This window comes from Mesoplodon densirostris, chromosome 18 (assembly GCF_025265405.1).
Source record: "Mesoplodon densirostris isolate mMesDen1 chromosome 18, mMesDen1 primary haplotype, whole genome shotgun sequence".
In the NCBI taxonomy this organism is placed as follows: Eukaryota; Metazoa; Chordata; class Mammalia; order Artiodactyla; family Ziphiidae; genus Mesoplodon; species Mesoplodon densirostris.
In genome coordinates, this window is record NC_082678.1 from 11,710,382 (window position 1) to 11,735,329 (window position 24,948).

Below are 24,948 nucleotides of genomic sequence, written 5' to 3' on the forward strand. Positions count from 1 at the left end.
CCCCAGGGTCCTATGATTCAGCAGGTGGGACAGACTATGCTGTGACTTTACCGAGTCCAAGCTCTGTAACACTTCATGGACTTCCCATCAAAACGTGGTCCTCACATGCACCCCAATGCTCATTGCAGCACTATTTACAATAGCCAGGTCATGGAAGCAACCTAAATGCCCATCAACAGATGAATGGATAAAGAAGATGTGGTACATATATACAATGGAATATTACTCAGCCATAAAAAGGAACGAAATTGGGTCATTTGTTGAGACGTGGATGGATCTAGAGACTGTCATAGAGTGAAGTAAGTCAGAAAGAGAAAAATGAATATCATATATTAACGCATGTATGTGGAACCTAGAAAAATGGTACAGATGAACCGGTTTGCAGGGCAGAAGTTGAGACACAGATGCAGAGAACAAATGTATGGACAGCAAGGGGGGAAAGCGCGGGGGGGTTGAGGGGGTGATGAATTGGGAGATTGGGACTGACATGTATACACTGATGTGTATAAAACTGATGACTAATAAGAACCTGCTGTATAAAAAAAATTAAATTAAAAAAATTAAAAAAAAACTAGATCCGCTAGCTGGCTTGTGTGTACTAACAGTATATTCAACAAGTGTAACTTTTTTAAAATGCAAAAAGAATCAATAATACAGTGAAAAAAAAAAAAAAAAACATGGTCCTTCAAGTGGGTGTTTAAATGTTAATAAAGTTTTATAGATCCTCATAAGACAAATGACAATATCTAAAAGGAAGCAGGAAATTAATCTAAAACCACTGTTCACACACAGCCGCATTTTCAAGCAATTACAGTAAATAACTTATCCCCTGTTTGGCCACCACCTCAGATAATAGCTTTCTTAACTTCAGTAAGTGCTAATGGTGTAACTCCTCACTAAAGGCAGAATAAGTTCCATTCTGCTTTCACCAAATTCTTTTCATCATAATTGAAGATAATTATTTTCTGTGAATGACCTGGTTTAATTAAGTGATATGCAGATCAGTTGTGAATGTCTTCTTTGCAGCAACACACAAAACTGTTTTATTTCTTGCTTACATTAAACATTTAAAAATCATTAATTAGCTTGCTCTTCAGAGGCAGTGTTACTGGAAATAAAGGGCACATCTGCCTTAATAAAGACATTTAGTCATTAATCACTTCCAGTAGAAAGGGAATTAGGACAAAAGGCTTGACATTAGTAGATTTTAAACTCAATATAAATGGAACATCAATAAAGAAGATATGTCTTCTTGTATATCGCCAGCTTTATTTAACTTGAGAATCAATAGACTCAAACTACCTGGCTGTGGTACGTATTCAGACATAATCATTTCCTTTGAAAATCCCAGTCAAGTTTCCAATAAATATTACTAGTATGTATTTGCCTTTGAAGGTTGTCATATTAAAGGCACCAGAATTTTACTTGTTATAATAAAGTGGAAGGTTCTGTTTGTCTGTTTTTAAAATGAGGGGATATGGACACAGGTTTGGTAAACAGCTGGCCCACACCCCAGTCATCGGGACATTCTACTCAGTGACGTGTGGTCCAGCCCCGCTTCCCGGGAGCTGAGGCTGGGAAGAGGGAAAAGCATGTGGAGTCTAGTCACGTGGACCGGGGCTTGAATTCCCCTGGAAGTTTCTCGATGTCTAGGCACCGGTCTCCTCATCTGTACAGGGGAGGCCACACGGCTTGTACAGCCTGACACTTGGTGCATCCTGGCAGGGCTCTCCCCTTTCTCATCCATCACCAGCCACTTCCTTCTTCTAACCACTCTGGGCTACAGCCTAGCTTGCTGCTGTTGCCATAGCCGACGGGGACCATACCAGAGGAGGACACAGGGCCAGAGGGAAGAGGCTGCACTGGGCAGCCAGAGAGCCCTGTCCAGGCTGGGGAGTGGGCAAGGCGAGGACATCTGACCAAGCTCCTGTGTAGGGGATGAAGCCTGTTTCTTGTATCATTGTAGATGTTCCATGAGGCCCACCCATGGGGCCTTGCTCAGCCCCCATTCTCAATGAAGATATGAAGGAGTCAAGAAGGGTTCGAGAATCTTTAAATACAGATATAAACTGCAAACACTCACACAAGTTATCTTAATATGACGTGCTTGCATTCAGATGAGGGTAAGATGACAATTTTAACATTAGGTGCAAAGAAAAACACACTTCTGTGACAATGATTCAGTGGCAAAAAGCTCCCTGAAAACCTTGGAGTGCACGTAACCGGAGCTAAAACCACGTGGTTACATAAAGGGTGAGTCAGGAGCGCCCACCTTGCAGGACTGAAAGACGAAATCAGCAGTTACTAGAAAGGTTGTCTTCTCAATGAGGACAAATGTAGCCACACTGTGAAGTGGGGCCAGACACTGTGCTCTGAGTGGCACCCTAACCCTAACGAGCTGCATGTTCCTCACCTGGGTGAGTGTGGGAACAGAGCTTTTTCTTCTGGGCTCTTGACAAAGGTTAAGACTTGCTTGTGAGGCATTTCATTTAAAATGTTGCTTCCTGTAACCATCTGGTCTTGGTAATGCTCAATGACAAAAACCAAAAGTTAAGGAGCAAGGCAATTTTTTTTTTTTTTTTTTTTTTTTTTTTTTGCGGTACGCGGGCCTCTCACTGTTGTGGCCTCTCCCGTTGCGGAGCACAGGCTCCGGACACGCAGGCTCAGCGGCCATGGCTCACGGGCCCAGCCGCTCCGCGGCATGTGGGATCCTCCCGGACTGGGGCACAAACCTGTGTCCCCTGCATCGGCAGGCGGACTCACAACCACTGCGCCACCAGGGAAGCCCCAAGGCAATTTTTTAAATCTTTAAATACGCGTAAGGCAGCCAGTCCTGAGAGGTTCTCTGGAAAGGGCATGAACGCAAAGGGTCTTGTCTTAGTCTTCTTAGGCTGCTGTAACAAAATACCACAAACTGCGTGGCTGAAACAGACATTTATTTGGCACAGTTCTGGAGGTTGGAAGTCCAAGATCAAGGTGCCGGCCGATTCATTCTTGGTGAGGGCTCTGTTCCTGGCCTGCAGACAACCGCCTTCTCCCATGTCCTCGTGTGGCACAGCGAGCGAGCTATCTCTCTGGTCTCTCTTCTCATGAGGGCACTAACCCCACCATGACCTCATCTAAACTTAATCACCCCAAAGGCCCCGTCTCTAAATACCATCACATTGCAGGTTAGTGCCTCAACATATGAACTTGGGGGGAACACAGACATTCAGTCCGTAACAATCTCCACCACATGAGGGGTCTTCACGTTGTGAGGCTGTCCAGTGGCGCAGGGTGGCACCTGATTACCAACAAGTCCCTATAAAACCGGCCCTTCACTGGCAACAAGGGAAACACAACTGACAATGAACATGACAAACTTCAGTCTTCACACAAGGACTTGAGGAGCTCGGAGGGCTGTTTTTCTGTTTCTCTTCAGCCTCGTGAGGGAAGGATCAGTTACTACCACCGCTACTCAGACTGTGGCAAAAGCTACTGCTCGCTCCACCTCAAAATGTTTATTTAGTTCTTAACACAAGCTATCAGAGCTCAAGACGCTGAAGTGAATCCCTGTCCTCTGGAAGTTTATGCCTGAAGAAGAGTAACGATGGCCTGGGCCACCTGGTGCAGAGCAGACCTAGGTGCCAGCAGAGACAGTACACATGCCCTGGTATGTGTCACCAGAGATGAGTAGAACAGAGGTTCTTCCGCCTTCTCCCTGGTAGTTGATTTAATAGACCCCATGGCCTCAGGAGCAGTCCTACCGTGCTCGAATAAATCTAGTACTTTCACTCAGCAGTTCACTGTCGTATTTACTATTAAAATAACTAAAAGGCCTCAGTCTCACTGGAACAGGTTTAATGGGGCAGGGGTTGCTCAGGAGGAGGTAAGAGGCCCTAAAGCCTTGCTCACAGGGTCTGGCTCATGTTACCTGCTCCTCCACTATCCCTGTACCCATAACTGATGGCTGATTTTCACTCTGAAAGCCAACATTTGGCATCCAAAAAACAAAAGCTCTTAAAATGGAAGAATTAATAATATACTGATTTTAACAAGAACAGATGTTTGAGTTATTCAGCTCTTAGACAACCACATTAGTGACCATTTCGTTCCTGGCAAACAGACTGGTGCCATATTGCTCACTCGGATACTGCAGAAAACTAGTATTATTCCTTGTAATTGGATGTGTCCTTTAGGACAGATGTCATTTTTGGTTTTGTCTACCTGTAACCGTTCTTGGAAACAGCTCCACCTTTCAAGGTCAACACAGTCCCAAATCAGAGTCTCTCCTCCCCACCCCATCCAAGTTCCACAAATGAGTATTTTTTTCCCCTTCCCACAAAAGGTATATTTTCCTTGTGCAACACAGATCTGGTCAGAGAGTATATGTGCCATTCTTCTCAGTGCTGAGCCCCACAGTCTGGCCCTGTCACCGTGACCGACCTCAGGCAGCTGCCCTCTTGATGAGGGTGTAGCCAGAGGAACAGACAGCTCACAGACTGCCCCTGGTTCCACTTTTCTGCAATACTCCGCTGGCAGAGTAGCTTCAGTCCCAGCACTGAACAAAGGCACCAGGCACCACAGATCAAGGTCTGGAAGACAAATGTAGATGGTGGACCTGCCAGACACAACTACAGGCATCTCTGAAGACAGACCAGCTTCCTCTTCCTGTGGGACATGGTCACCTTTCCACAGAATCCAAGCCCTTTGGTGGAAACTCGGACTGTTAATCGGGTATCTTGAAACAGGGCAAAAACGGTGCCACGCGGCACTCTGTCCACGTGGACGCTCAATGACCATCTGCAGACGAACTCCACCTAGCAAAAGCCCCGAAGACTAACTTAATTCATCTGAACCTGAGGGGTCACAGTCCACAGCCTTGGCTCATTCTGACACTGCTAACACCCCTGCGGGCACTGCTCTGAGGTCACTGGTCCCAGGCAGGGAAGAGAAAAACCTGGCTGACAGACGAGGGTCCCCACCAAACCCCTTCGGGAAGGTTTTACTAATCAAGCTTTGCAGCAGCAGCAGCAGCAGCAATGAAAACCGATGGCTTCCTGCGTGTCACGTGTGCTCTCTGAGTGCTGACGTGAAGCGTTTAATCTCCTCCACAAGCAACAGGGCAGAGGCTACTGCCATCGTCACTCTATGGATGGGGAGCCCAAGGTGTTGAGCGCTTAGAAACCTCCCCAAGGCCTTGCTGCTGGATGATGAAGGAGCGGGGCCCAAACGCGGGTGGCCTGGCCCAGAGCTGGTACGCACGGCAAGCCTCTGGCTCTGGCCTAGAAGCTGTGAGCGGCATGGAAAAGCGAGGCTGCTGAGTGATCTCTGGCACGTCTGGGCTTTGGCTTATGCATCTAAACACAGCAGGGTCCTGCTAGGGAACCTCTGATTGCCTTCCCAAGTCTAAACAGTCCATCTGCCCAATTCTTTAAGGGTTTGAAAAAGGAGCTACACATTTTTAATTAATTTTTATCCATAAGAAACAAGATTAGGAGAGAATGTACCAAGAATGTACCAAATGTAGCAGAATGGTCGTCCTGACTATCTTTGAATGGTGGAACGATGGGTAATGTTTCCCTTTTTCCTTTTCTAAATATTCCAGTTTTCCCCACAATGAGTATTTGTTGAATGAACGAAGGAGCAAACATTACCCTAACAGAGTTAATAAAACAACTGGAAAGGGCTTGGCCTGGTGGCCCCCCAAGGACAGGCCCTGGGGACAGCAGCCTGGGGTGGGGATGAGGAGTGGGGGGGGGCCCTGCTCTGTGGCCTGTAGGGAAGGAAGGAGACCACCCCCACCCCATGGTGAGGTGTGTGTGGAGCGGGCAGGGGTCAGACAGGAGGTGCACAGCCAGTTTCCGAGGTTCACATCCTCTCCACCTTCCGGCCACGGTTCCGGTCCCGGGAACGGTGGTCCTTTCCCCTCATCCACTGCACTAGAACCTGGCTGTGTGTCTGGAACCAGGAATGGCCTTTTCCCTTCCATCGGTTCTGGGAGGACCTGCCGGCCTCAAGCTGTAGGATGGGTCAACTGAACACCTCAGCCACTCACATTCTAAACTCTCCAAGAGCGGCAGCAGTGAAGGCAGCGATAATGTTGGTAAAAATAACAATAGTTAACACTTAGAGCTTGTTTGGCACCTGATGTTTTCCGAGTGCCTTTCATGTATTAACTCATTTAAGCCACCAAGTGGGTGCCATCAGTCTCCCCCCCTGAGAGAGGAGTGAGTTAGTGACGAGGTTAAGGACTTGCCCAAGGACAAGGAGCCGTGAGCCCGGCGGTGCGGCCCCCGAGCTGGAGCTCAGAACCGCCGCTCTGTGCTGCCTCAAGAAGAGCATCCAGAGGATGGAGCGATCCAGCAGCTCTGGCCCAAATATCCCTCCCAAGCCATGTGCCTTCAACAAACCAGCACAAGTTAGGAAATATTACTAAAAAGAAGGGTGTGGGGTGTGTAGGGGGGATCCCCTGGGAGGCGCCCCCTCCTGAGAGCGGTCGAAGCCCCCTTCACCCTAGGGGGCAGTTCCCTGAAAGGTGAGCTCTGCTTTTCAGAGTCAGTTTTAACAAGTCACTCCTGATTTTCCTTCCCCCCAAAGGAAAGGTTTCTCTTAAAGCAATGGAATCCAAGATGCATCGTCCCTTCATGTTCATTTCTGTTATACCATCACATGTAGCCTTTGCAGACTTGGAAAAACCTAATTTGACCAAACTTTTAAAACCTACAGGCTTTATGTCTTTATCATTCCTTTCTTTAGTAACATTTCTTCCCTTGTTACATAAAGCAGGCAGATCTCTAAAACTTGCCCTGAAAGGAGTTAAGTAAGCCTCAAATGGATTAAAAACTGGCAAAAGCTTTGATCTATATAATAAAACGTCTTGATGCAGCTCTGGCTCCAGAGGAACGGGAAAGAGACTTGAGACTTAGGCATTTAGCGAATTTCACTCAAAGCCTTACAAAGCTGCCCTGGGAGGCTGCAGAGTTCACAGCCACAGGGACACTTCTTAGATGCTGCAAAGCCCAGCTATGGCCCTGCTCCCCTCTCACTGGAAATTTCTACTAGTTCAACAAAGGACAGTTCTGAGATAAGAGACTGCTAATGCATTAGAAAATAAAGCATGCACACGTATTATTTACCTTCTTTAAGCCTGACTCTCAGGAGGCTTATGTTACCTGATCATTTACCAGCTCGTTACAAGTCAGTTCCTAAAGAGGCAAAGAGCAAAGGGCAACCTAGAGCCCCCCAGAGCCAGAGGGAGCCAGGCAGCCCTGGAATGCCGTCGGGGCGAAGATCCTAGCTCTGCACCTGACACATAGATAATGCAGCTGTTTAAATTTCACATGTGGTTGAAAGAACTCTAGCTAGACCATTTGCAAAGAATCTTTTCTAGTTTTACTCTTAGTGAACCAGAAATTCACTAAACCTAGGAGCGCTCAGATTCCTCAAAGTGTAGACACAATTAAGTGGTCACAGGTGATTTCCACGTGCTATTAGGTGGACTTCTGGATTTGCAAATAATTCTCTGGTCTTTCTCTGAAATCGATGGGATGCAAAAGACCTGGAAATATGGACTTCACTGTTAGCTGAAATAGTGCTAGAGAGATTTGTTAGAGCTGCTAGTTGTAGTGCTAAAAAAAAAAAACTGTATTTACATCAAGTGTATACAACACAGAACTTGATTTCACTAAATATGTTCAAGAGCCACCTGATATAGCCATACAGAGACAAAAGCAGATGCTATAGTCTATCAATCTTACAAAATATTTACTTCAAAACAAATATCACTCTCTTGAAAAGTTGTAATTATTTTCTCCCTTACTTTGTTCCTGGGCCTTTTGGGGAAGAATATAAATCCAGTTTAAGTGGAAAGAGGCTCACTTGGAGAGAGATATTCTAGAAAAAAAGTTGAATGCTTCCGTGACAGGGAGATTTTTCCCTTTCTGCTCATGGACTATTCTTGCCTACCTAATTCATTCCTCTTTTCACCAGACTCCTGGGTACTAAATTTTCTGTCAGGGTGCCACAAAATACACATAAATCTTTACATCATAATTTTATTTAAACTCTCCACACATTTTAATCACCTTCTCACATGCACACATACACACGTAGGCATAAGTAATGTGTCCGTAACATGTCTTAAAAACCAAATCAGAGAACTTCCCTCCAGCAGAGAGCCTTACTCTCAAAATACTGCCCAACAATATAAGTCTTCATTTTTCAAACACTTACTGAGTGCCTACTTGGAGTGGAAAGGAACAGAAAGAATAAAACATGAAGCTCAAAGAATCTGCATCCTAGAGGTTAAGGCAAGGCAAAGATGTCACTACTTATGAGGAGGGGCAGCTCCCAATAAGAATCCAGGGCGGGGCACATGCAGACGAGAAGCCATGAGGGGTAAGTGGGCCTGAAATGCAGCCACTGCCTCTCACCATGGCAAGGGCTGTGACCATGCAGGGCCTGGCCCCCATTAACTGGCATGTGGGCATCTTTGGGCTGGAGGAGGACCTGTAAAGATCCAGAAGACCAGAAGGGCTTGGAGCGGGAGTCCTGATCTACTCCCCACCGGTTTCAGGCTGTGACCGTTAAGAACAGAAGACACGCAGCATGAAATATGGTTAAAACGCCCCCAACTCCCTCCAAACACAAAGCCTTGGTATTCAATCTGCAGCGACGGCAACATTCTAACGCTCATATAAATGCTCCACTCCTCTCTGGAGTCAGTTAAGAGTTACCTTGGTGATCAACGTAAGGCTTGAAGGCCTGCAGGATTTTTGGCACAGCTACGCCCATGTCGAGCTCCGTCAGAGTTAGCTCGTTCATGAAGTAGGGGAGCTGGAGGACAGAAGGAAACAACCAAGGAGACTCGTTAGGAACCTGGGAAATGCTAGAAGTCAACATACTCTCAGAGGGAGCAATGGTCAAGGTTTTGGGGACACATTTATTCAACCAAAATTTATTGAGCATACACCACGTCCTAGGTAGCGCTCTACAGACAGAGCAGCAGATGAGAGAGGCAAGGTCCTTGCCCTCGTGGGGCTTATGATGAAGAGGCAGGAACAGACAGATAAGCAGACAAATAACCTATAACTGCAGAGCGTGACCGGTGCTACAGAGAAGATAAGGTGGGTAACGGGGCAGAGGGAGGCTGGGCCGTCCTGGATAAGGAGGTCGGCGAAGGCTTCCCTGAGGGTGGCGTGTGGCCAGAGACCACACTGTGGAGAAGGAACGAGCCATGCTGGTCAGGTTAATAATGCCCAGAGTTGGCTGAAGGCTGGGAAAATGGGCCTCTCTTAGACTACTAGTGAGGAGTTAGGAAATCACTACAACATTTCCTGTAGGCCAACTCACAACATGTATTAAAATCCTTGGAAAAAAAAAAAAATCACATCTCTTGACCCTGTGCTGGATACTTTCCCTTTGCCCCCCTGGGATCGAGTTCCTCACTACATCCCGAGAGGCTGGTCTGAGGGAACCACATCGATGGACTCTTGCCCTCTGGCTTCTGGTCGGGCTTGGCCAGTGGGACACACCAGTGGGCAGGGGGCGGGGAGGTACATGGAGAGGAGAACTGTCAGGCATTTGTCCCCTCCCTCTACGGAAGGCCACAGCTCCTGTCAGACAGGCAGCCCCCTCCACCTAGACACCCTGCCCGAGTCTGGGTTAACCGCTCCCCACCGCTCCAGCCCTGGGGTGCTGCACCATGCCTTTCGGTTTCTCTGCATCGGCCCACACCTTCATAAACCCTTCCCCAGCTTGCTGCACTGAATGTGCCTTCTGTTTTCCACTGGGACCCCAACTAACACAGCTGTCAGTAGGAATTTACTCTAAATGAACTAACGTAAGAGTGCTGGTATCATGCTCAGAAATTCCTACATCACCTCAAGAGCAGAGAATTAATTGACCTATGTTTCCTTGACCTGGATTTATGTATATGTATGTACGTTAAAAAAAATCTTTAGTCCAGTCCTAATTTTAATGTAAGATGTAAACTAGGAATCCACCTTAATTTTTTTTCCCAGTGGCTAGTCAGGTGTCTTAACCTATTTTTTTTTAACAACTAAATCTTTCCCTACAGACCTGCAAAGCCACCTTTCATTATAGGATTCCCATTGCACTGGAGTCTGTACTGAGCACTGTTTCCTACTGGTATCAAAGTGGTTTTGTTACTGTAGCTTTAAAATACATTTTTAAATCTGGCAAGTCCCTCTCTTTTCTTTTCCCCCAGAATTTTCCTCCAGTTGAACATTAGAATAATTTTGTAAAATTTAGAATATAAGAGTTAAAAAAAATTGAACATATGCTGAACATTTCCCATAAAATGAGAAGCATCTAGCCAGACATGAATTTAGTGCCTATTTTGGCTGGACCTCTTCAGCTGTCTCTCTGCAGAGAAACTTAGACACTTCTAGGATTCACCAGTCAGGGAATTTCATCTCTGATTTTCTGTGGGGATGGAGGTGTTAATTTAAAGAGGTTATGATGTCTGAGATGGATAAAATGTGACTAGAGACAGTATTCAAATGTGCCTTTTGAACTGGTGGTTGCTTTATTTGGAAAACCTTTTTCCAAAGCATTAATGTTATGTGGTGGTTGGCCTCCCAATCAGCCTACAGAATGATACTTGGCCAAAAATGTAGCCAAAATCTTGCACCCTTGCCCCAGTCCTTTTTGTCTATTGTTGTCATCCTAATGCCAAGTGCTCCTGAAGCACGCCAGGTTCCTATGGGAACAGGAGTGGACACTGAGCCAGGGAAGTGCAGGCAGAGAACATGGTGCCCCTCCCTGCGCCCCGTCCAGCCTCCCTCCCCACCCCATCCTGCTCCCTGGAGTCCCAGAGAGGGCAGAGGCAGGGCCGGAGATGGAGGAGGGAACTGAAGGAAGCGGGGACTGAGAAACACTAGGCAGGGGTGGGACGGGCACTAATCACCAGGAAGCAGGATGGGGAGGGGAGGTCAGCAGGGCGTTCCCTACTTATTCACCTGAGCACCCAACTCCAAGATTCTGCAACAGTTCTAACCAACCCCCTCACTCCCTCCTTGCTCAGATCTCTGATCTGAATCAAAACTCAGGACCAGGCCCTAGAGCTGCTTCCCTCCTGCCCTGTCGGGGTCGGGGGCGGGGGAGGCAAGGAAAGGTCACTCCCCCTCCTGCTCTTTTCAACCAGAGACTCTCTTCTGCCCACCCTAAGGGCACCACAGTGAGACGGGAACCCACTGTGTGTTCTTTACCCTCCTGGGTAAACCCAGCTGGGGACTGGGCGTTCTCCAGGTTGGTGGGGGTTGAGTTAGAAGCCGTGGCATTAAGAGCAGCGTTTGCTGACATGGGCACAGAGGCCGTAACTGCTGAGGGCTCCAAGGTGGTGCCGGAGGAGCCAGCCAAGGCCCAGGGTGCACTTGCCGTGGAGGCAGAAACTCAGCTTATTTTAAACCCATCACCGGGCACCAGATACACACACGGGGCTGCTCTTCCACGACGTGAGTTATTTATCACGGGTGAGGGTGACAATCACTGCAGCCAGCAAAGCGCCCTCCATATGTCAGGCCCTCAAGGAGACCAGGAGACAGGGGGGATCTCAGGCTCCTCCAGCCATTCTGGTTCTTGACTGGCCATTAACCAATACTCACTACTATATTTAAGGAACAGCCCTTCCCAGGGATACCTGGATATTGGGTGATAGTACGCGTTCTCTTGGCAGGGGTGATGGCAGGTTCAGGATGGGGGTAATCTCCCGCTGCCTTCCCGTTTATTCCATCACCAGGGTTCCCTCTGGTCTGCAGGGCACCTCCCGGGACAGCAGCTCGGGTCGGGGTGGAGGGTGGGAGGCGCTGAGGCTGCCAGTGGGGGGAGTACAGCCCCCGACTCTGAACTGCCGGCGCTGCTGGATCGGGACCACTTTCCCCACCCTAACCCCCTAGCACTTCTGACCTCAAAACGCAGACGAGAGTTTATCTCTGTACCCTGCAGAAGAAGCCCACAGGGGCAGCGAAGGGAGAAGATGAAAATGAAAGACCTTCGTCAACCTCCTCTGGGTTGAGGGAACCCACGGTTCTCAATCTGGGGTGGAGGTTGGCCCCGAGGACTCCCAGCGCCAGAGAGGAGCCCTCCGACACCCGCTCCGAGTCAGTACTGGAACGTGTGTAGCAGTGAGAGCGGTAACCCTCTGCAGCTCAGGCGTGCCCTGTTTTGTCACCAGGACCCAGAGCCCTCCTGCTCAGGGAAGCACCCATGACAGTCTCTGGGAAAAGAGCAGCACCAGCCCCGCCCGTGTGCCTCAACCCAGGAGCTCAAGCCCTCCGTCATTTCCCAAAAAGAGGAGGAGGTTGAGTGAGCTCCAGGGTGGCTGCTGGCCTCTCCTCTCCAAACACTGCTTCCTGCTCCCGCTACGGACCTGGCTAGCAGAGCGCTCGACCCTCACTCGTGTTCTTTTGTGAAGAACACAAACAGGCTGACGCTTGTCAACAGAGCCTTCCCAAACACCTGCCCCGAATTCTGCCTTGAAATCTGCTCTTCCAGCTGAGGAGGCCCCTCCTCTTCATCAGGGCCTGGGGAAGGGGTGACAGCGGCCGGAGTGGCAGCCTGACTGTGCCAGGAAAGGCTCTGTTCATGACCCAAAGGCACGACAGGAATCAAATCGAAGCTCCTCCGTGCCCACATTTTCTTCCAACATAATTTTATCGTGACTGGCCATTAACCATTAGGAGACGGTGGTCTCCTAACCTGGAGTCCTTGAACTCTCTGAAATCATGGGCAAAATTTTGTGTCACAGGGCATTTTTCTAGGGAAAGGATCCATATGTTTCTGCTTCTCAAAGGTATCTATGACCCAAAAGATCCACTGACTTAAGCTGCTGACTGTGTAAGCTCTCTGTGAAGATCTGGGGACCGAAGTGACTCTTCCTTGGTTGGGTCTTCAATGGATCAAAAACTTACTTCTAAGTAACCTAAATAAGGTCTCTTAGCTGGCAAAGGTGGTACTTAAATGAGTCATTTAGTGGCAATTGTGAAGAATACTTACGCAAGTGTAAACTCACTTCCAAGTGGGCCTACATCAGCACCGGGACTGTTTCTTCAGCAAACAGAGAGCCCAAAATAAAATACCATCTGGCCAGAAGTAAAGGTCAAATGCAGACACATTTAGAGTGCAATGGTAGCTTTCCCAGCTTTGAGAGGGAGTTGGGAAAGAGGTCTTAAGTAGTCTGGCATTTTCCTCAGAGCACATGCTGTGTGGCCAAGATTGTGAGGCTGGGTGGGCTGTCGGCCATACAATTTAAGTTCATTACTAAGATAACACAATACTATATAACCAACCAGCTGCAACAGCTCCCATTTTCCCAAACCAAATTCTGGATTCTCACCCAGAGTGAATAACAATGAGGGCAATAGAAGGGGAAAAAAATAAACAGGAGGGGCTTCCCTGGTGGCGCAGTGGTTGAGAGTCCGCCTGCCGATGCAGGGGACATGGGTTCGTGCCCTGGTCCGGGAGGATCCCACATGCCGCGGAGCGGCTGGGCCCGTGAGCCATGGCTGCTGGGCCTGTGCGTCCGGAGCCTGTGCTCCGCAATGGGAGAGGCCACAATGGTGAGAGGCCCGCATACCGCAAAAAATAAAAAAATAAAAATAAATAAACAGGAACATTCACTACATCCCCAGAGGCAGTTAGTCGTATGGCCCAGATGTGTTATTTGATAAGAACTTACTACTCCCATCTGTTATATGTTTTAAACCAAATGATTTTTCACTTAGGATATAATGTACAAAACTTCTAGAAATTAAGATGTGATGAATCGGAAGCCTCTTGGGTGGAAAACAATACCTTTATTTTGCTGAGTTTCATTTGGATTTTCTTAGACACCAGATCAGACCAGTACTTCTCTCCTAAGAAGTCCCAAAACATTCTTCCAAGCAAGGCATTCACCCAGGCTTCCTGTTCTTCCTCCTCAGAGGGTGGAGCCTCTGGCAACTGGTAAAAGAAAAAGGACCAGAATTAACTAGAAAGCAACTGGAGAGCAAGCCAGGGGCTTATTTTTATAAAGTCACTGAAGGTCCCTCCCTCTAGAGAAGGGGGACCGGTCACGTGAGTCGTATTTCTTCCCTAAAAATTACAAGTCCCACGTTGTATCAGTGAATAGAAAAAGAGAAACAAAAGCCACCATCACAGATAAAAACTCCTCTTTGTCTATTTTCTTCTTCTACCAGTCTTCTTGTGAACGAGCTAATATTTCATACAATTAACTCAGCCGTATTACCCTACCCCTCCCCTCCCCCCAAATTAGCTTGGTACGAACATTCTGAGTCAATGACACATCTGATCAAACGTCTGCCTTTCTTTCTTCCAGCTAAGGCTCCCAGGACATGTAACCGTCGAGCTGGTCTCACCAGGCAGCCCCAGAGTTTCTCAATGCCCAGGACTCTCACATTCAGCCCGACTCTTCGGAGGTCATGATTCTCCTGGGCGAGGGGCAGAGAGTGCTTAGAAATACTGGTGTCTGGGTCTTGTATCCGGCGATACTGATTTAAGTGGGTATGAGGATTTTTAGAAACTCTCACTGATGTAATGAACAGGTGAGGTTGAGACCCACAGCCCTGGATTAGAGAGGAATTCTGTGAAACGCCTACAGCTGTTCTCACCCATCTCAGCCCCGTGAAACACCCTGGGCTTCAGCTGCACTTGATACAATCCACCCGAAACATCTGTTGTGGCCAATGTGCAAGGTGGGAAAAGAGCAAACCCTGTGAGCCTCCAATTTCCAAGGCTACGAATTGGACCACGGATTCTTGCCTGGAGAGGGCCAGGGTCGGGGTGAAGCAGAAGGGAGAAGCGGCCGTGACACCCACGGACGGTGTGGTAGTGCAGGCAATGCTTGGTGGTGTCCACTGACCCCACGCCAGGCCCTGGGATAAGATTCCTTCTCAGGTTCCCTCATTTACATCTCACAATACCCTGGAAAGACAGAACTTTTACTTCTATTTTAGGCAGGAGCAAACAGACTCAGAACTGTTCAGCACCCTGCCCGAGGCCCCTGATTCATCAGCACAGCCTGACTCACAGCCTCCTCCCTGTCTCCCACCTGCTGTGTCCAGTGGGAGGAAGGGGGTGTGACCGGGCCGGGCGTGACAGACATGTCCTTGTGCTGAGGTCTTTAATTAGGTGATAGCCTTATAGAAACAATTCGCTTCGCCTTGGAAAGCAAAGACTAAAAGAACTAGAAATGCAGGAATCTGTGGATTGCTCACCCTTTCTCTTCCCTTTACGGTTTGTACAAATGCATCTGCCCTGCCCTCACGGCTGCCTGCAGCCATCACCTACACCAGAGCCTCATGGTCTCTGTGCTCCACGCGTGTGGGCTCACACCGGTGACCTCTAGAGAAGGGGGACCTGTCCTGCGCAGCCGTGACCACGCCCCCGCACAGCTGTGTCCTAAGCCGGGGGCAGAGTACATGGGTGGCCTGGTGCTTGTGGATTAGACACTTTGAGATCTGATGACCTGTGAGTGTCCAAAAGGTCTATGGCAGGGACCTATGTGTGATTTTTCTGAAGCCTGGAGTCCTTAGGGTCTGACCCAGTTGAACTGGTCACTGAGCTTGTGCAGGGCCTGGCGGACTGCCCAGCACCCACCTGTCCTCCACTCTCATCAGGGCTTGTGCCGTCTCTCGCTTTGGAGGCCTGGGGGTTCACCTGCATTTCTCAGTCTAATGTTACTGCATATAAGTAGGGATATCCTATGTTCTAGGAGTCCTTCAAACTGGGGTATTTTCAAAGTTCTCCCTTATAAATGTCGGCGAGCCTCATTTAAAAAAAAAAAGTTAAACTCTGGTTTAAAAAATAATACATGTTGGTCACTGCATTTCAGAAGACATGGCTCTAGCTGCCTTGTGTGAATGGCTGTAGGGTACCCTCTCTGTGCTCTTCTGGTGCTGTAAAGGCTTCTGATATTAACCGAGGCATCTCTACCACCAGGTTCTGGATGGTCGAGTGGAAGCCTGTGCCCAGCGAGCACTTAGTCATGCCTCAAGCTGTATGTGGTTTTTGGAATCGCTTTTCTCTCTGCCTGAACATCTGCACCCCACCCCAAGGGGATCTGGTCTAGCTTTTCTGAGGTTACCGTCCTTGAGTCACATCAGATTATCTATGCAGACTTCTGAGTAAACACTCACCCAGGGACAATACCCTCCTCCCCCAGGGATCCGGGCAGTGCCAAGAGGCTGCCCACGCAGGGCAGTGCACGTCTCACTCAGATCTGTAGGCTGCACAAGAGAAGAGGTTACTTTTTCCCTCCTCATGTGGGAGAGTTGACTCTTTACTAACCTTTCCTTACAACCCTAGTTATTCATAGGGAACAGGTTTAACAACACAAAATAGCACGAAACAAAGGCTATTTCACAACTTTTGTCCAAGCCAAAGGCATATGATGTGGAAACAAATTTCTGAAATAACTGACAAGGAGGTTGTTTTTTCTTTTCAACTGTTCCTTTTTCTAATGCAGGCTTCTCTCCACAGACTCATTGGGAACAAAGAAAAATCCATGAGCAGCAGAACACTGACAATGCATCAAAGCAGCTTTATGAACAAAATCTGGATTCAACAGGCTGCTAGGAAGAACTCACTTCCAATGGAAGTCATACAAATTTAAGACCATAAACAATAAATGTGCACACATTTCCTAATGCTGCTGTTCAGCTGCAGGAAGGAATGTGAGAAGCAGATTCACTTTACCATTTCAACTAAAGATGTACATTTAGAAAGGGTACGTTTCTAAAAATGGCTTCCAAAATAAAGTTTAGAGAGTTCAATGGCCCGAAGCTAAAGCAAGACTATTGTAACTGTCTGAGTAGCTCTTGGGAGATATTTTATTAAAAACCAACCTGTAAAAAGAAAATAGGACAGATTTACTTTTTGTGGTGTAACTTTTCCTATTACAAATAGCCAGGAGATCAGCCCAGCTTTTTAGGGGCAAAGACAGCTTGGTGGCTTTGCTGCTAAGGTCTGGTCGCACACCATCTGATGTCATGAGGGTTTCACAAAGGGCTGCCTGGCCCAGGAGAAGGCACAGCGGAAGACCCTCCCCATTAGCTGTTTCCCCGATTACAAAAACAAGCATATTTACTAGAGAAAACACCCATAATCCCATTATTCAGATATACTTATTTAAAACATTTTAACTATATTTCCTTTCAGTCTGTTTTCAATGTGTGTGTATATATATATATTTTTTTTAAGAATACGTAACTTTAAAAAATAAGCATAACTAACATGGTTTTGTATCCTTTTTAAAAAACAGATTTATTGAGATATAATTCACATACCATACGATTCACCCATTTAAAAAGCACCATCAGTGGTATTGGTATGTTCAGAGTGTGAGGGCATCACCACAATCAATTTTAGGATACCTTCATCACCCCCAAAGAAACCCTGTACCCACTAGTGGTCACTCCCCATTCCTCCCAGCTCCATCCCCACCAGCCCAAGGCAACTAACCGCATATCTGTCGCAGTGAATCTGCTTATTCTGGACATTTCATATAAATGGAATCACACAATATGTGTTCCTTTGTGGCTGACTTCTTGCACAAAGCATAATGTTTTCAAGGTCATCCATGCTGTAGCATGTATCAGTACATCATTCCTTTTTATTATGGAATAATATTCTATTATGTGTATATACCACACTTTGTCCATTCTTCAACTGAGGGATATTTGAGTTGTTTTCCACTTCTTGCTATTGTGAATAACACTGCTATGAACAGTTGTGTACAAGTTTTTGTGTGGACCTAGATTTTCATTCATTTCTTTTGGATATACACATAGGAGTGGAACTGCTGGATCATAGACCTCTATTTTTTACATTCTGAGGAACCACCAACTGCTTGCCACAGCAGCTGCATCATTTTACATTCCCACTGTACAAGGGTTCCGGTTTCTCCACATCCTCGTGAATCATTGTTATTATCTGTCTTTTTTATTCTAGCCATCCTAGTGGTTTGGACGTAGCATTGCATTATGGTTTTGATTTACATTTCCCTGATGGCTAATGACTGAATATCTTTTCATACACTTACTGGCCAGTTGTATATCTTCTTTGCAGAAATATCTATCCAGATCCTTTGCCCATTTCTTAATTGGGTTATTTACCTTTTATTATTGAATTACAGGAGTCCTTTATATATTCTGGGTACAAAACCCTTAGACATATGATTTGCAAACTCTGTGGGTTGTCTTTTCACATTCTTGATAGTACTGTTTGCACACAAAAATTTGTAATTTTGATGAAGTCCAATTTACCTATTTTTTCTTTGGTTGCGTGTACTTTTGGTATCTTATCTTAGAAGTCTTTACACCTAGCCCCAATTCACAGAGATTTACTCCTATATTTTATTTGAAGAGTTTCATAGTTTTAGCTCTTGCCTTAAGGTCCATGATCCATTCTGAGTTAATTTTTGTATACGGTGTGAGGGAGGGGTCTGACCTCATTCTTTGCATGTGGATGTCCAGTTGCTCCAGCACTATTTGTTGAAAAGACTATTCTTTCCCCCACTGAACTGTCTTGGCACTCTTGTCTGTAACCTTCCTAAAATTTATTTTTAAATTGGATATATGGCTTTATATTTTTTACTTATTATGTGATAAACACTTTGCAATTCCACTTTTAAATGTTTAAAAAGCTGACTCTGAGCTTGGAAAGGGGAAGCCTTGGGAAACCATTCTGCCAGTTAAGATTTCCTGGTTTCTGTTTGATTCCTATTTGCTTTGTAGAGTTCTTATCTCCTGATAACACCAAACAGGATGTAGTATCTTATGATCCAGTTTGTAGGTAACAAGATAATTAGTGGAACTAGCAATAATGAAGACAGGACTCTCCAAACCTGGGCAGCCTACATGACCTTTAAGTATTTCTGAAAACCTTCCATTGAAAAGGAGCGTGGCAGTGCCTGGTGTGATCTGAACACGAGCCTCACACTTGGTGAACAAGCACAGCACTGCCTCACCAATGGTCCTCCCTCCCAGGCAGGCTGCTTCAGGGCATAAAGAACTAGTAGCCTCCCTGGCCTCACACCTTTGAGTAAATCCACAGGCTGTCCGTGGGGTCTCCCTTCCTGAGGTACCAACACTAGGGGTAATACTATCCCACCTTTAGACATTTCTTAAAAGAGTTTCCTCATTTTCTTAATTGCTGTTTATATCTTCTCCTCAAACCAAGCAGACTACCTCAACAAGATGATCAAGCTCTGGGTCTCCTCAGCCAGCCTCAGGGTCTCACTATTCTAGAGGTTAAGCTGCCTGAGAAGACAGGAAATGGCGCCAAGATCACAGGGGTTTGGAGACTTCAGAGGCTGGTACAGTCTGTGTTTGTGAGATAAAGCGGAGTCACAAGGGCAAGTCAGGGCTCAGCGACCGATCACTAACCACTAAACTTCTGGTGAACCAGGCCCTTCCTCCAAAATAGCAGTATTTTATAATTCAAATTTTGAGCTCCAAAGTAATTTCAGAATCCCCCAAACTTGTTTTTAATTATTATGGGTAAGAATAACTACCAAGGGCTTCCCTGGTGGCGCAGTGGTTGAGAGTCCGCCTGCCGATGCAGGGGACACGGGTTCGCGCCCCGGTCCGGGAGGATCCCACATGCCGCAGAGCGGCTGGGACCGTGAGCCATGGCCGCTGAGCCTGCGCGTCCGGAGCCTGTGCTCCGCAACAGGAGAGGCCACAGCAGTGAGAGGCCCACATACCGCAAAAAAAAAAAAAAAGAAGAACTACCAAAAGTGTTCTAGCATTGTTTAATACAAATCTAGTCCATATTGACTAATTATCACTGGCTGTTTTTAACATTGGTTTGGCTCCTGGGCACCAGTGGCTCTATTCACCTCGTGACCCAGTTTAGCACTGGGCCGTGTGTGAGAAAGGAGGCTGAGTGTGTGGAAGGTGCCATTAGACCTGGAGCCCTCAGGGTGAGAGATGCTTTGGACATGGCCTGTAAGAAGCAGTAGCAGGGTGGGGCAAAGGCTGGTGCTGTGTCCCAAGCTCCTTGTATAGAAGAGAAGGGGGCACGCTACCCTGGGTAAGCGTCTGGGTGGTGCCGACACTGATGAAGTGACAGTGTAACTTGAAGAGGTGTCAAAGGTTCCTTTGTGTCTCTGAGCCCTTTCAGTTCCTCTTGGACTCATGACAGCAGAGGCAATATGAACCCAAAGAAATAACCTGGCCATCTTTGGCAGCAGGAAGGACGAGCACTAATGACCATGTCCAAAAGGTTCACATTTGGCAAAATTGTGGGGAAACAGGCATTCTTATTACCAGTGGGAATGAACACTGGTGCAACCCTGATGGAGAGACATTTGGCAATATCTAACAAAACTACATGTGAGTTTACATTCTGACATTCTCGTAAGATATCACCTTGAAGATATACCCCCAACAACACAAAAATACACATATACAAGGTTGTTCATTGCAGCATTGTTTGTAATTGCAAAGTATTACAAACCACCCATACGCCCATATGAGAGAATGAATGGACTATGGAACATTCACACAATGGAGTCAGTCTTTGCAGTTGCTGAAAAACAAGAGGAAGGGGAGAGATCTAAGAACTGATGTGGAGTGATTTCCAGAATGTACTGGTAAGCGAAAAAAGCGTGCAAAAGAGTATCCATGGCATGCCACCCTTTGAGTAAGACAGGAGGGGAAATGAACCCAGAGAGTATGAGCCAGAGACTAATGAGACCGGTTCACTACTGGGGTGGGGGTGGGGGGATGGCATGGATGAATAGAAGGAATAGAGCGGGGGAGACAACACTTTTCTGAATATGTCTTTGTACAGTTTTGGTTTTTGGAACCACGTTAATGCTTCACAGGCACAGAAAAGAAAAGAAAATTAAAGAGGGGGTGGGGGAAGGTCCTCATTTGCTCGAATTACAGAATTAAAGAGAAATAAAACTAGTAAAGAACTATCTCCACTGAAAAGGAAAGCATGAAAAGTAATAAAAAGAGCACAGGAATAAATACCGTAGCAGACCTTATTTCTCAAAAATGGTGCAATGATACTTCCCATCCCAGACGCTCTTCTAAGAAGTTGCTACTCCCTCAGCAAGAGGTGGAATCTATGCCCCTCTCCTTGAAGCTGGGAGGGCTTTTTGACTACTTTGACTAATGGAGCAGGAAGGAAGTGACATTATTTTACTTCTCAGATTAGGTCATAAAAAGCCCACCTGGCTCTTTCTCTAGGGACGCTTGTGCTTGAAACCCAGTCACCACACTGAAGGAAGCCGAGGCCACATGGGGAAGAACGGAGGCCCGCAGCCCCCAGCCCCAGCTGAGCTCCCAGCCACCACCCAGCAACTACTTGCCAGCCATGCAAGTGCCATCTTGGAACCAGGTCCTCCAGCCCCCCATCCAGCCTCCCCAGCTGACACTGCGTGGAGCAGAGAGAAGGTTTCACTGCTAGGCCCAGTCAAATTACAAATCTGTGAGCAAAATAAATCACTGTTATTGTTTTAAGCCACCCCATTTGGGGCTATTTGTTACACAGCAATAGATAACTAAAACATATACCTATACCTTATTCATGACTGTCTCTACTACCAGACCACTCCTGAGAGCCAGGACGTGGCCCACACATGCTTCAGGCAGGCCAAGTGGACGTGGGAGCCCAGCACTAAAGCTCACGCACTTGCTTCAAAAGCCCCTCTTTCAAAGACAGGTATCTGTGTTCACACAATTCTGGCTCTCTGGTTGCCTAGCCCATGCAGATTAGAACCATTAAATTAGGGGTAGGGGTGGGAGGTGAGGATAAGCACCCAGGAAAGGCAACTAGAAGGACACACACTAACACCGGCCAACTGACAACTGACAGAAAATGCTGCAGAGTCTGTGGTCTGGGATGGTTCAGACGGGGGTGAAAGGCCTGACCTCGGTAGCCCTGCAGGACAACAGGCCTGAATTTCCATGTGTTGTATTGAGTCTTTAAATCACCAGGAAAAAGATTAAATCATCCCTGCCTGCTCTGCCTAAGGGGGACAGGAAATACAATGTGGTTTTTAAAGACTTTCATCAGACTTAACTTAGAAGATGAAAAGAAGGTTCTGGTGTTTAAAGGGGTTAAGTGCTAAGTACCTAGAAAAAAGGTTTGTACCAGAGACACCCCCACCCCACCCCAGCGACAGCAGCGCAAGGTTGAGGGGCCAGGCTCTGTGCCAGCAGGACCTCCCAAGCCCTCCTGGGGCTTCCACAGACCCCAGTGATTACACGATACAACAGGCACGTGTAACACATACTGAGGAAGCGATGTTCTAAAACTTCTGCTTTTTTAATTTACAGAACTCTTTTTTAAAAGCAAGCATTTATTTATTAGATCCTTTTCTTACATCACACAATTCTCCTCCTGATTTTCCTGAGTCTAATGAGAATCCAGACAGCTGACAGCCCAGGCAGAAAGGGAATTAGGGGGAGTGGGACTCACTGGTGGTAAACAGGACATTTCCAGAGCAGTTTTCTATTACCCTGCTCTAGCTTAGAGGGAAGTCTTCTTCCCATTCTAGCTGGTAACTTAGGTCAGAGGGGGAGGCGGTGGGTCAGAGGCCAGCAAAGGCATATGGTCTTTTTTTGCCCTGACAAAGTAGGCTGGGTGAAGGTTCTGGGGCCCCTTCCACACTGAAGAGGGTCAACAGAATGACTAAAGCCTGAAAGCACAAAGAGGATGGCACCAAATGCTTCCCGTTAACAGAAATACAGTCACTATAAGAGTTGTTAAACACTTTAGTAACTGAACATGGAAGAAACAGGCTTCATGCTCCACGGGTGGAGGCTGTGCCTCAGAACCTGAGGGAGCATAGCGGCTGGAGGCCTCAGGGCAAGCACAGCCTGAGAATGACCCACCAAGACGGCAGTCCTGGCAGCCAAAGGGCCTCGGAGTCTCAGATCGGGTTTTGTGCACTCCATCACTTAGCAACTGTGACATTAAGCTACTTAACTTCTGTGAAGTTTGGTTTCTCCATCTATAAAATGGAGAGAATGCCACCTGGTTTGCAAGAATGTTCAAGGGATCAGAGTAATTCTATTACAGTGTCTAACAGAGTCTGACATATGGCAGCTTATATGAGTTATCTTATCACAAATGATCTTGAGTCAATGTCCAGCTTGTTACATTTTGCAAATAATGCATATGGTAAACCTTCAAAAGCCCTGGACACAGCTGAGGAGTCTGAGAATTTGAGAATACAATGGTTATTGAGGAATTAGACCTCTATTGCTAAGGATTCTGTGAATGTCCATACTGATGGCCCAGTTGCTCAGGTCAAAAGCTAGGGGTAATCTCTGACTCCTTCGGTTCTCCCCATCGCACATGGAATTCATCTGCAAATCCAGCCAGCTCCCCTCCAAGGTATCCCCAAGGCCGCCACTTCTCACCACCTGCTGTGACCACCTCAGTCGAGCCCCGTGCTCTGCTGCCACGCTCACCTCCCACCGCCCCTTCCTCCAACTGCCCCTTTTCCAGTCTCCATGGAGAGCCACGTGACTTTTTAAACTCAAGTCAGATCAACACCAGCCCCTGCTCAAAACCCTCCCAGGGCCTCCCATGATCCTGCTGGACGAGGAATTGATCTGACGAGGCCCTGCCTCTGTCCCTTGCTCACTGTCGCCTACGCTGGCCTCACCACAGTTCCCTGAATACTCCAACCACAGGCCTGCTTCAGGGCCTTTGCACTTTCTGGTCCCCGCACCTGGAATGCTCCTCTCACACAGATCGCCAGGGCTCACGTCCTCACTTTGGTCAGGTCTCTGCCCAAATGTCACGTCCTCAAAGAGGTTGTCCTCAACCACAATCTAAAACAGCAGTTCTGGCCACTTTCCACCCTCCCTTATTTGTCTTTATTTTAATGCTTACTGGCACCTGATGTTTGCTGCTTGCTGTCTCCCTGACTAGAGTCCAAGCTCCCTAAGAGCACAGCTCTCATCTGTCTGGTTCAGCACTGTGTCCCCAATGCCTCGAACAGGGCCTGGGACAAAAGAGGCGCTCAAAAGGCTTATGTATGAGGAAACGAATCTAAGGGCAAAAAAGCTACCCCCAGGCAGCCAGCTTTACCTTCTTCCCAGCTGTGGGGCTGCTCTCCGCACTCTGCGCTGGGCTCCCTTGGGGGCTTCGGTTTTCTTGGGGGACACACCTGGCCATGTACACACCGTAGTCCAGAAGCATCTTCTGCCGTACACTGCCCGCTAGCTCCTTCTGCTTCGGCTGGGGCATGATCTCCTCTGCGCTGCCTTTGCTGCTGCTGCGGCTGTGGGTCAGGTGCCCCGAGGGACTGTTGTGTCTGCTGTGTGAAGGCAAAACCCCTGGAGCAAAGAAGTGATGGCTGTTAACACAGATGAGGAAAACGACAGCAAAGGAAATGGAACACAGAGCAAACTCCACTAGGTTCAATTGAAAAGCAGTTAAAATGCTATAAATGACTATTTAAAAAATACATATTTATAAGGTTATTTCCCACCCTGAAAGACACCTTCCATTGTAATGACAGATAACTTTGTAGAACAGTTTTTATTCTTCTTCAGGACAATTCAGAGGAATGGGAGCCATGATACGTATCTGGTAGGTACCTTTTTATTTTTTTCTGGTGCTCTCTTGGGGTCAGATGAAGGACTGACACACCCCAAGGGGCACACAGAAAGTGGGCAGAAAGCTAACTGGAACTGCCGTAAGCTGTGGATGGACAAACATCTTTCATTCATCTTTCATTCATTCATTCAACACATTTTTCATCGAGCACTTTCTCTGGGCCAACTCCACGTTAAAAAGAATAATAAGACATACACAGTCCCTGCCCTTGAACTCAGGCACCTAGGCAAATAAATCACAATTTTCTGTAATAAGCACTGTAACTGAAGCACGACTAAAGGACTTTCAGGGCAGAAGGAACAGGGTGAGTCCCTCTGCCCAAGAGCCGAGAGGCGCTTCCTCCAGCAGTGACTTTCA

General features: G+C 47.2%; 1 protein-coding gene across 1 annotated transcript in view; it reads right to left on the reverse strand.

Annotated features, from left to right (window-relative positions):
• TEX2 (testis expressed 2) overlaps positions 1-24,948 on the reverse strand; it is a 110,707-nt gene that overhangs the window by 15,283 nt on the left and 70,476 nt on the right. The window contains exons 5-7 of the mRNA XM_060081520.1: positions 24,061-24,308; positions 13,798-13,944; positions 8,718-8,817 (exon numbers count right to left, since the gene is read on the reverse strand). Of these exons, the coding sequence (XP_059937503.1) occupies positions 8,718-8,817; positions 13,798-13,944; positions 24,061-24,308 (495 nt within the window). The remainder of the gene's footprint in view (positions 1-8,717; positions 8,818-13,797; positions 13,945-24,060; positions 24,309-24,948) is intronic.